Source organism: Protomyctophum parallelum, assembly GCF_964188405.1.
Source record: "Protomyctophum parallelum genome assembly, chromosome: 2".
NCBI classification, from domain to species: domain Eukaryota; kingdom Metazoa; phylum Chordata; class Actinopteri; order Myctophiformes; family Myctophidae; genus Protomyctophum; species Protomyctophum parallelum.
The window spans coordinates 16,683,754-16,696,595 of NC_139699.1; the positions used below are offsets into that span (position 1 = coordinate 16,683,754).

Here is a 12,842-nt window from a genome sequence, read left to right on the forward strand (position 1 = left end):
CCACCCTGCAGAGGAAGACCAACGTTAGAATGGAAACATCCACTCTGCAGAGGAAGACCAACGTTAGTATGGAAACATCCACTCTGCAGAGGAAGACCAACGTTAGTATGGAAACCTCCACTCTGCAGAGGAAGACCACAGTTAGTATGGAAACATTCACTCTGCAGAGGAAGACCACAGCTAGTATGGAAACATCCACTCTGCAGAGGAAGACCACAGTTAGTATGGAAACATCCACTCTGCAGAGGAAGACCACAGTTAGTATGGAAACATCCACTCTGCATAGGAAGACCAACGTTAGTATGGAAACATTCACTCTGCAGAGGAAGACCAACGTTAGTATGGAAACATCCACTCTGCAGAGGAAGACCAACGTTAGTATGGAAACATCCACCCTGCAGAGGAAGACCAACGTTAGTATGGAAACATCCACTCTGCAGAGGAAGACCAACGTTAGTATGGAAACATCCACTCTGCAGAGGAAGACCAACGTTAGTATGGAAACATCCACTCTGCAGAGGAAGACCAACTTTAGTATGGAAACATCCACTCTGCAGAGGAAGACCAACGTTAGTATGGAAACATCCACCCTGCAGAGGAAGACCAACGTTAGTATGGAAACATCCACTCTGCAGAGGAAGACCAACGTTAGTATGGAAACATCCACTCTGCAGAGGAAGACCAACGTTAGTATGGAAACATCCACTCTGCAGAGGAAGACCTCCGTCTGACTAAAACAATTCTCAATTATCTGCCAAAGACACCAAGAGCTGCCAGCCAGCAAACTAGTGCTGTGGGAACCAACACACGGGGACCGGTCACGAAGCACGTCCCACATTAACATTTACTCAAGAACCACGCAAGAGGCGCCTGATGGAGGGGAAAGGAACTGGTTGGAATAACGTGTTCCTTCCATGCGCTACTGTACGTCCAACCAGGGAAACTCCCCCCTGTCAGGTGTAAAGGAGCGACTTGGACACTCAGGCATGAAGGAAGCATGAGTTCAAGTCCGTTGCTCTCCCCTTGTCCCCCATATATGGGGACTAGGTTGGTGGAGGGTGTGTAGAGCCCAGGATCACATTAGGATTAGATGATTGACACAGGGGTGAAAAATGGGTTACAAAATCGTGGGATAAAAATTATAATTAAAAAAATAAAGAAAAAAGAACCACGCAAGAGTGCAAAGCAACATGTATGGGGAACCGAGATGACTGGAAGCGACGATGGAGGGCTCGGCTGAGGACGACCTAGAAAGAGAGATCTCTATAACGTAGCACAGTCTCAATACTTCACAGTTCCCATCGGTTGCCATGTTGTGGCCGTTAAAGGTTCATTCTAAATAAGTAAATAAGTATTATTCAAACAGGCTCTCTCCAAGTAGTGGTTTAGTCTGTGAAACAACAATGCAAAAATATCAACTACTATTGTATTTCTTCGCTCTTGGGTAGAAACCTTGTCGCGCCATAATATGTCTAAATAAATGCCCTAGATTATATTACATAAAAGTGGAAAAAATGCATTGTTATATGACATGTGATTCGTAGATCCCAGATGGTAGTTAAACCTCTTGCCTGTAGCGTTCATGAATATCTAACCAATGAAAAGTATTAACAAGCGCTTGTGACTAAGTAACTACATTGGTTTGATTTGGAACACAGGTTTTTTTTTAATATATATATATTTTTTATCCCACGATTTTGTAACCCATTTTTCACCCCTGTGTCAATCATCTAATGTGATCCTGGGCTCTACACACCCTCCACCAACCTAGTCCCCATACAGTATATGGGGGACATGGGGAGAGCAACGGACTTGAACTCATGCTTCCTTCATGCCTGAGTGTCCAAGTTGCTCCTTTACACCTGACAGGGGGGAGTTTCCCTGGTTGGACATAGCGCGTGGAAGGAACACGTTATTCCAACCAGTTCCTTTCCCCTCCATCAGGCGCCCCGGCTGGCCAGGGGGAGGCAGTTTAGTGACCAGGATTACGGCATGTTTTATGTGAGGGTACCTACCCTAGGGGACATGGGGAGAACATGCAAACTCCACACAGAAAGGCCCTTTCGCCAATCCCGCCTTCGGGTATGGGCACTGATGACGCGGAGGAGGAAACACGCCGCCAGCACCCACAGCGTCCCCAGTGGGAATCGAACCCAGGACCTTCTAGCTGTGAGACAGCACTACCAACTGTGCCACCGTGCCCCTAACACAGGTTATTTTTGAGCCAGGTATAGCCAGGTTTCTGTGTCTGTGTGTACCACGGAATTGAGGATAAAACGTGAGGACAGAAAATTGAGGACACCAATTATTGTAAGTGGCCGGAATGTGATGATGTACGATGACATATGATGATAAGAGCGCCCCTCACTTCACATGAGTGTGACTTTCACCCCCCATTTTAGACCGACAGCAATGATTTGCTCAGTCAGACTAGAAGAAACACCCAGTACGTGTACATTAACCCATTTGGATTCTATAAATGTCTTCTACATCCTGACAGTTCTCTGAAAAAGCTATGTTTCTATGAGATCCACATCACAGGCTTTGCTGGTTGTTCCTCAGACAAAACTAATAACCAAAGGCGATGGAGCCTTTGCAGGTTTTGCCCCTAGGCTATGGAATGAGCTCCCACTCCACCTAAGAACTGTGGATTCTGTAGACATTTTCAAAAGGACTGTTTTTAAACAGGCCTTTCCATAGCCGGCCTGGTTAAATGTTAAATGTTGATTGCTTTATTTTTACTCTACTTTTTCTATTTTGTCTTACTTTATTAGTGATTTAGTTCTTGACTTGTTTTAATGACTATTGACTTGTTTTAATTGTATTGTCGTTAAAGCACTTTGTGACTGTAATTGTCTGTGAAAGGTGCTCTATAAATAAACTTTACTTACTTATTTACTTATTATGTCAGTCGTAATAGCAGACCTACAAGCTCGTAGATCTGCTATTTTTCAATAGCTAAAGCGACCATGGTTTTATCTTCGGGTTGAGTACAGAGTGACGTAGAGGGTGCGCTGTGACTGGCCAGTCGCTGTGATTGACACCCTACACCTAAACCTAACCTTAACCTCAGTAAAACTATACCTTTTTCTTAATATATTTTTTATCCCACGATTTTGTAACCCATTTTTCACCCCTGTGTCAAACATCTAATGTGATCCTGGGCTCTACACACCCTCCACCAACCTAGTCCCCATATATGGGGGACAAGGGGAGAGCAACGGACTTGAACTCATGCTTCCTTCATGCCCGAGTGTCCTTTACACCTGACAGGGTGTAAAACTATACCTAAACCTAACCCTAACCCTAACCTTAACCTCAGTAAAACTATACCTAAACCTAACCCTAACCTCAGTAAAACTATACCTAAACCTAACCCTAACCCTAACCTTAACCTCAGTAAACTATACCTAAACCTAACCTCAGCAAAACTAACGCAGTGGCTGGGGGGCGTTTCCAAGAACCCGAATCCGAGGACAAAACCATGCTAGCATAGCTAAAGCATAACATAATGCTAACACCAAAATGTGCTGTTAAAGTAAAGCTACATACGCTAGTGTCATGTTGGTGCTGGGATCCAAGGACACCTCAATAACGGTCGTGCCCTCGACGTCGACCTCCTTGCAGGCTGTGGTGTTCCGTCCCGTCACCTTGCAGGCCTGGTAGAAGCCGTGAGGCTTCACGCGTCCAGCGTCGTTACCCACAAACACCTGCAACGCCACCGCCTCGTTTATTCCCTCCAGCTGCGTATACGACAGGGAAACTCACGTTAGAAAACATCAGGCCTGAATATTGATTATTCTACCACAGGTCGTTTCGAGGAAGCAATCTGATTGGTTGAAACAGCCTTCTAGCCGTAGGTTAAACCAGCACCGTTCACCACCTAATCAAAACAAATAATTCAGCCGCTCTGTTCTCCCAGAGCGCTAGCAAACTCGGTGGCTAGGCTAGCTAGTTTCTTGGGACATTTGTGGTCGTAGTGACTACATCTGTCATCAGCGATTTTCTTAGTTTTAAGGGTAACTGTGGTAGAATTGCAATATTACACTTGAGGGTGTGGTTTAACGTGATTATTGCCACTACGTCTCGTTCCTGACTGCATCACTGTCGTGGCAATAATCACGTTAACCCACACCCTCTCGTGTAATATTGCTTAATTTACTAAGCGGTTATTCTATTGATGAACTTTTTGGATTGATTGAATAATCGGCCAAGTGTGTTTTTAAAATACTTTGAAAATTAATTATATTTATAATATATCAATGATCATGATTGACCACTTAAATGTTATTTCATACATAAATAGTGGAAATATCAGATCTACAAGTTCACGACATGCTGCGTGTCACATTGTAAGCTCTTTCTTACATCATAGTATCCTCAATTTCCAATAAAATAATACTGTAGATCCGCTATATTCAATATTTTTTATTTTTAATACTTTTGGCCTATACATGTAATCTATTTTATAAAATTATTGATAATCGGATATTTTTAATAATCAATTCATCTTTTTTGTTTTTTATTAACTATGATTAACTTATTAACCTAGATTTTTTTTGCTGCTATTTGGACTTGGCTCAGTTGGCTGCACTGTGATTTATAACATCATTTAAAAATAAAAATAAATTTGACACATCTACAGCGTTAAAAAAAGCTTTAACATTATATAAAAACGTAAACAAATGAATGATAAACACAAATAAGATAAATATTTGGTATACTGATACCTGAAACCTGATAAGAGAAATGACTGACCACATTTTATGACTAACAACAACCTACTATTTGTATTATATTATTGCGGTAGTGCGTTGCCTCACCAGATTTTTAATGACACAGAAATGCCTGCAGGCAGATCTGTTTCAACACATACCTGTCTCTACACATCCTCCAGCATTCACTGAATGACTAACTTAAGTACGTTTACTCAGTTCTGCAACAATGAGCCTGAAGCTAGTTGATGTGATGTTTGATGAAGGAGAGGCAGAGGGCCAAATGAACATTATAAAAACCAAAAAATGTGTGTGTGTGTGTGTGTGTGTATATATATATATATATATTATATATTATATATATATATATATATATATATAAAATTCTACAACAGGTCGTTTCGAGGAAGCAATCTGATTGGTTGAAACGGCTTCTAGCTGTGGGTTAAACCAGCACCATTCACCACCTAATCAAAACAAAGAATTCAGCTGCTCTGTTCTCCCAGAGCGCTAGCAAACTCGGTGGCTAGGCTAGCTAGTTTCTTGGGACATTTGTGGTCGTAGTGACTACATCTGTCATTAAAAATATATATTTTTCCAGCGATTTTCTTAGTTTTAAGGGTAACTGTTGTAGAATTGCAATATTACACTTGAGGGTGTGGTTTAACGTGATTATTGCCACTTCAGTGATGCTTGCGGAACTCGACTTCGTCTCGTTCCTTACCGCATCACGTTGAACCACACCCTCTCGTGTAATATTGCTTCAATCTAAACCGTAACTAACACATTTAGAAACTGCATTATTCATTTTAAAGTGTACCTTTACAGTGGGGAAGCCCTGCTGAGTGCGGTCCTTGACTGACCCTCTGCTACCCTCCGTCAGGTAGCGGGCTCTGTGCTGGGTCTCAGGCTGGACTAAGATCTTCAGCTCTTTCCCATCACACTTCTGAGGGTACTGCACTGAGAGCGGTCCTCCTTTCTGATTGGTGGGCGTCGGACCATCTAAAGAACTGAAAGACAAGATGGGTTTGGCAGAAACATCACCAGGTTATTTCGGATTGGCAACAAGTTATACTTTTGCATGGAAATGCTGTAGCTAATGTATAGTTAAAAATACTGTAGTGAGAGCAAGAGGTCACATTATGACGTCCACTGGCAGTAACCCATTCTGTTCCTTGATTGTGTTTGTCTATAATATTCTATATAGATGGGGAAAAAAACGTTCCAACTGCTGGCGTGTTGCCTTTGTTTGGAAGGAACCTTGTCAGCACTGATGTATTGTAGCCAAACCATGACGCTGATAAGAATTAAATATCTATATAACAAGGAATTGGAATAACTGCAGGGGAGACCTCGACTTATCGGTTTCTTTAATCTTCTCTGTTTATCGGCAGTCTTTGAAAGAGCCGAGTGTGATTCATCGTGGCTGATCCATTGTTTATGTTTGGGTATCCTGCCACTCCCTATCCATCTAACCTGTCCTCTTCTTCAGTAGTAGGAAGAGTAGAGCCTGTGGTTTATCAAAGATATCCGTCCGTGCACAATGTTTAATTTCCTCACACTTGCTCTTACAATGAGTGCACGTGCTGTATGGCTATAATGGAGGAATCCCGTCTAGTACAAGCTAAGCAGTAATTCAGATTGACACCCCAATCCTGGTCTGTATTGTTTCCAACTACCTAAAACTGTGACTAAAACACCTTAACATTAAACAATTGATTTATATTACACTTTGTTCAGGTTCTCAATAATAGATCAATTATAATCAAGCTGAATCAGATGTAGAACAACAAGGACATAAAGACATAAAGCGGTATACAGTAGATACTTTAGCCTTAACAGAAACACTGGTGCACCAACCTTCCTTTGGGACAGCCCTTGCTGTCGGACCCTAGTTGGGACAGAACAAAGTGTGGCCCTTTGGCACTGTCGGCGTCAAACACGTCCATGCTGGCTTCCTCTGCGGACACGGGCTTGGGGCCGGGCCTCTGGCGGGGGGTCCGCTTGCGGGACTTGCGCGGCACCTCCGTGTTGTCGTTGTACGAGGCGTTGCTGAGGATGCTGAAGTTGGAGAGAGAGTCGTCCATCCAGATGCTGCTGCTCTGCTCCGAGTCCAGGACCGACCCGTCCTGGCAGGACATGTGGCTGTCGTCGCACGTCAACAGGTCCTCCGGCGGAGGCGAGATGTTGAGCACCGTGCGTCGTTTGGAGGGGGTCATCATCTGGTGGAGGTGCTGCTGAGACGCCTCCTGAGATGAACCCCCTTTTCCTCCTCCGCCCGACGAGGATCCTCCACATCCTCCTCCGCCTCCTTTCTCCGTGTTGGACCTGCAGTTACCGGCGTTCCCGCTGTTGCCGTTCCCACCCTCGGCCGCTAGAACCTCTGGCACCACTCGGCTACACCGGTTGTCCTCGGGGTCAACGCCGCCGCTACCGCCGCTGTGATCTGGGATCTGGTCACTGGCGTCGGAGGTAGTGGAATGCACGGTGGAGCTGGAAGAGGTGGGGTAAGCACTGCGGTGGTCTCCCATGGTCATAGAAGAGGAGACAATGGTGGCATCTACAGTGGTTACAAATACACAGTCAATAAAGGAATATCAACCATCGCTGGCTAGCAGTCCCATTTAAGCAGCGAAATTTGTTTGTGATTACTTTGTGTGTGTTCTTTTTTGTTTTTCTTTCAAATATTTCTTCAGTCATCCAAATGTTCCATTTTATTGCATCTTGTGTGTGTGTGTGTGTGAGAGTGAGTGAGTGAGTGAGTGAGTGAGTGAGTGAGTGAGTGAGTGAGTGTGTGTGTGTGTGTGTGTGTGTGGGGGGGGGGGGGGGGGGGGAGGGGGGGGTGTATAGAAAGTGCTAGGATGTTGCCAAAATATGAATAAGAATAGCCTGGATTAATAAATATTTTTTGCACAGGCACTTGTGACAAACATGTAGTAGATTAATCAAAATGCAATTGAAAAACATCCAATTACAATGGATTCCATTCGTGTTAAATGTGGTGGTCGATATTTATCAGACTGATTACAACATTTGCCATTTATTCATCCATGTATTGGAATGCAAAAATGAGGTCAGGATTACATGTGTGTGGGATGATGCATGCCAATTGGATCTTTTTTTGCCATACAGGTTGACATAATTTAGTTGGGACTGCATGTAGCCACAGAGACAAAATAAACAAGCTTCTGACCTATGAAGCAGAGAACTGCAGACCATTTTATATGCAGACACTCCCTGCTTCAGAGGGAACTTCCTGGAATACAAACGAGACAGCGAATGAGCAATAAAATGCTGAACATTAAAAATAGTGTAAGAATTTTGTCAAAAATATTCATAAAACAAAAAGGCAAAAGGAGTAAAAAGGAACTGTTGTCCGAGTTCCTTTTTCCTTTGGTTTCAGACAGTGTTCAATTTTTAAAAGCATTCCAATAGTTATCTTGGACTTGAGAATGTGACACTTGCAAGTTAACCACTTAGATGTCGTAATGATGAATACCAAATAAAATAGACGATCTACAAGCTATACGAGTCGTGCTGCACAACATGCTGTGAGCTTGTACATCATCTATTTTAAGCTATGACATTTGTTATTGATACCTTAAGATAATGTAATTCCCAAAATAGGGATGCCAGGGTGAAAGTGGTTAAATGGCAGGCTTGGATTATACAAGGAGTTAGAATGATGATGCCTTTCTGGGGTGATTTATTAGCCTGAACGGAGCTGGAGGGAAAGAAAGGCACAATAAACATTCAAAAACTATAATATTAGTGATAATATCATGTTTTTGACAGGACAAGTGTGTTTTTTGAGCATGCAAATGAACTGCTTAATTGACAAAGGATTAGCTCATGAACAAAGATGTTGATAGATGGACATTAATAACCATCAAACAATTCTATACTGTAAGATTACTGCAAGAGTTGACATTAATACAGGGTCCATGATGGGGCTACTGGCATGCGAGCAGATAACCAGTATCCTATAACACCAGGGTTGACATGTCTCAATGCAATATTAGGGAGCCTAAGGGCTCCACTTGCGGCATGCCATGCAGCCGCAGCCCCGAAAATTATGAGTATAGGAGCTTGCTATGTCCCTTAATGGTATTTTGGTCCAGCGTCAACCGCTATCTAGCTAGCCGGTATTTGCGCCTAGAGGGGTGGTCATGGGCGTGTTGGCACGCTTTCCCCCTAAATTGATATTTTGGTCACAAACATTTGGGAAAGAGACAGTGGAGTTTAAAACCACCCATAATGAATACATTAGTTTGGTACAGCGGCGTGCGCCTCAATGGAGATGTCCTCAATGGAGATGTCCGGGCACAGACTAGTCAGGCTGCCTCATCTCTCCTTTTGCATCTCTTTGTAATTTTCCTATAATCAGCTGAAGTGAGGGCCTGCCACTTCCTTGTGTCCATTGTGTTTATATAATTGTATAGTCAAAGAAGTGATTTGGTGCCAGGCATTGTGCCAGGCATTGTGCGGTGTGCACGATTCCATTTGCTCGTTTAGTTCATCACCAGCGCAGCAAATGGGGTTTAATCCGACCTACCGAACTTTCCCTTTCGCTCCATACCGTTCCGTAGAGACGGCCATACACGCACGATCTGTATACCAAACGAAAGCCCTAGTTTCGTATCGAATCTTTAAAAATGGGCAAGATTAAACTGCCTCCCCCTGGCCAGCCGGGGCGCCTGATGGAGGGGAAAGGAACTGGTTGGAATAGCGTGTTCCTTCCACACGCTACGTCCAACCAGGGAAACTCCCCCCTGTCAGGTGTAAAGGAGCAACTTGGACACTCAAGCATGAAGGAAGCATGAGTTCAAGTCTCCCATTGTCCCACATATCTGGGGACTAGGTTGGTGGAGGGTGTGTAGAGCCCAGGATCACATTAGATGATTGACACAGGGGTGAAAAATGGGTTACAAAATTGTGGGATAAAAAAATATATTTAAAAAAAATGGGTGAGATTTGTGACTCAATGAAAAGACGAGTGTTCTTGGCTCTGTGGGGGGTGGGGGGGGGGGGGGAAGAAAAACGGCACGGGGGGGGGGGGGGGGGGGGCAGGGTGCATCACAAGTGAGACTTCAAGGCAGCAACACATCACTCTTCCATGGGCTATAGACCGTAAGGCTATGAAGCATCTCTTCCATGGGCTATAGACCGTAAGGCTATGAAGCATCTCTTCCATGGGCTATAGACCGTAAGGCTATGGAGCATCTCTTCCATGGGCTACAGACCATAAGGCTATGGAGCATCTCTTCCATGGGCTATAGACCGTAAGGCTATGAAGCATCTCTTCCATGGGCTACAGACCATAAGGCTATGAAGCATCTCTTCCATGGGCTACAGACCGTAAGGCTATGAAGCATCTCTTCCATGGGCTATAGACCGTAAGGCTATGAAGCATCTCTTCCATGGGCTACAGACCGTAAGGCTATGAAGCATCTCTTCCATGGGCTACAGACCATAAGGCTATGAAGCATCTCTTCCATGGGCTACAGACCGTAAGGCTATGAAGCATCTCTTCCATGGGCTACAGACCATAAGGCTATGAAGCATCTCTTCCATGGGCTACAGACCGTAAGTCTATGAAGCATCTCTTCCATGGGCTACAGACCATAAGGCTATGAAGGATCTCTTCCATGGGCTACAGACCATGAAGAAATATAGAACTGGGCATAACGGGCAACGGATATGGGATCTCTTAAAGGCAATGGCACGTGGACCAGTGATTGGTTTGATAATTGTAACGCCCAAACCACACCTATGCATAATATAACGGGTAACGGAGGTGTTTTAGGGATTTAGACAGGTAACCAAAATACCAACTTTAGTGGGGGAACACCCCTTCCCCACTGCTAAATCCCCAAACAGTGTATTTAGAAAGATCGAACAGAAATGGAGCCCTATATCTCTAAACCCTGCAAATTATAATGCACTAGTTATATTGTACTACCAGATACAAATTGATAGATAAAATTAGATTAGATTAAAATAAGTCCAGGATTGTAGCGTTAAGCCTCACTGTCAACTTCCAAAGAAAGTCACATGAAGAGTAATTGTACACAAAATGCGAATTCACATCTGTATTCACACTTGATGTGAATATGTTAAAAAAGAAATACGTGTGTGTGTGTGTGTGTGTGTGTGTGTGTGTGTGTGTGTGTGTGTGTGTGTGTGTGTGTGTGTGTGTTTTGAATACAGAGAACACTACTTTTTCTTTCTCTGAAGGTTACTGTTTTAATGTATATTTGTGCAACATTCTGTACATAAGAAATACCTCACTATAAATGCAGCAACAACTAATTATTTGCTGCTAGAAAATTATTAAGCATTAACCAATCTCTATGAAGGTGATCATGAATCGAAACAGATTAACAAATATACGGTAGGTCTTTTTTCAACTGCTATCACAGGACAAAGATTTTCCTAGTTACTCTGCTTTCATCATCTGTTGGGTTAAACACCAAATATACAGATTCAAGCATGTACTGTAAATTCTATGTGAATTAAATGCTGCTGCTTGTGGCTGGATTGCATAACAGATGGTAGGCCTACTGTAGCTAGCAGCAATGTTGGTTAGAACATGCCCAACCAAACACACACAGAGGTGGCTTTTGTAAAAACATGTTTTGGTCTGAACAAATGAAGGCCATAAAGATATCTTCCATAAGGTGCTAAAGTCAGCAGAAAACACAAAGGTAGAACTGCAACTGCTAAACTAGTCTGCCCTCTCAATCTGTTTTTGTCTCATTGCCTCTTTCCAGAGGATTGGGCACTTGAAATTAAGCTCATGTACAACTGCAGGCCTGTAAAGAAAATAAAACAAACGTAAATGTAATAGTACAATAAACATTTAAATGTTTTACTCTGTTGTTGGAATAGACAAGTTTCTGACTAAAGTTATTTTAAAGTGTTTCTCGTCTCTCCATTGTAATATAGATCTACAGTTGATTTCCGGTGGTACTGCTCAGTTTCTACTATATCCGTAAGATTTGCACAAACATGCACAAAGACAGATGGAATCAAATTAACAAAAGCAAACAGAAAGTTTCATCCGTATCCATGCATACTACTGTATTTAAAAGTATAGGTTGTATAATGAATAGTCTTTCAGCCAAGTATTTGTTTTTTAGAGGGACGTTCACTGACAAGTTCCTCTTCAGGTTGGGAGAAAACCAGATCCCATCCATCACCACAGGACAACCAGTGAAGAGTCTATGCAAATAGAAAGAACTTGGCCTCCTTCCCTATACTTCCTTCACAGGTGTTACCAATGATACTAATGAAGGCTCTGTTCCATTCTGGTCAAACCATAGAGTTATAAAATAATAGAGACATCACTAAGAGGAAGTATTGAAGCGAAAAAGACATGGTGACCGGAAGTGGTATTGCAGCTTTGAGCGGCACTACGTGAATGTGTGCTATGCAACGTGCGCTATGCTATGAACCTTAAGAGTATATATATGAATAGAGAAGACACCCGAGTTCTCCTTCCATCCACTTGCATTAAGTTGCTCAAAAGCGCATGAGGCGATTTCACTCCTCCTTCCTGGTAGGAACAGAGTGCATTCTGGGACGGATTGCAATGGTGAGTGGCCCCAAACACATGAACGCGCTGCCGTTGAACGCGCATGAGCGTCGTCCGTCGTGAACGTGTACAATGATAGTCAACGGACAGCGCGTTCATGTGCTTGGGGCCAGGCTGCAATACCTTCATTCGGCCACTATGTCCATTTCGCCTCAGGGTTTCCTCTGGGTGCCTTCTCTATTCATATATATACTCTAAGCTATGAACGGCCCAGCACGTTCACGTATGGCCCAATTCCAATCCCAGAATGCACTCTGTTCCAACTGGGTGAGCAACTCAATGCAAGTGGATGAGAGGAGAAATGCGGTGACGTCTCTATTATATATAACTCTATGGGTCAAACAGAGTCAGAGTGCTGATAGTGTACTCAGTAGAAACACTCTATTATATATAACTCTATGGGTCAAACAGAGTCAGGGTGCTGATAGTGTATATAACTCTATGGGTCAAACAGAGTCAGGGTGCTGATAGTGTACTCAGTAGAAACACTCTATTATATATAACTCTATGGGTCAAACAGAGTCAGGGTG

General features: G+C 43.2%; 1 protein-coding gene across 3 annotated transcripts in view; it reads right to left on the reverse strand.

Annotated features, from left to right (window-relative positions):
- The window catches only part of nfat5b (nuclear factor of activated T cells 5b), a 57,056-nt gene that overhangs the window by 13,141 nt on the left and 31,073 nt on the right, over positions 1–12,842 (reverse strand). For 2 of the 3 annotated variants that reach the window (XM_083759493.1, XM_083759494.1), the window contains exons 3-5: positions 6,576–7,275; positions 5,536–5,725; positions 3,553–3,743 (exon numbers count right to left, since the gene is read on the reverse strand). In XM_083759493.1, the coding sequence (XP_083615619.1) occupies positions 3,553–3,743; positions 5,536–5,725; positions 6,576–7,275 (1,081 nt within the window). Of the gene's footprint in view, positions 1–3,552; positions 3,744–5,535; positions 5,726–6,575; positions 7,276–7,908; positions 7,969–12,842 lie in introns of those variants that run through there. The other variant, XM_083759495.1, reaches the window with a different exon arrangement.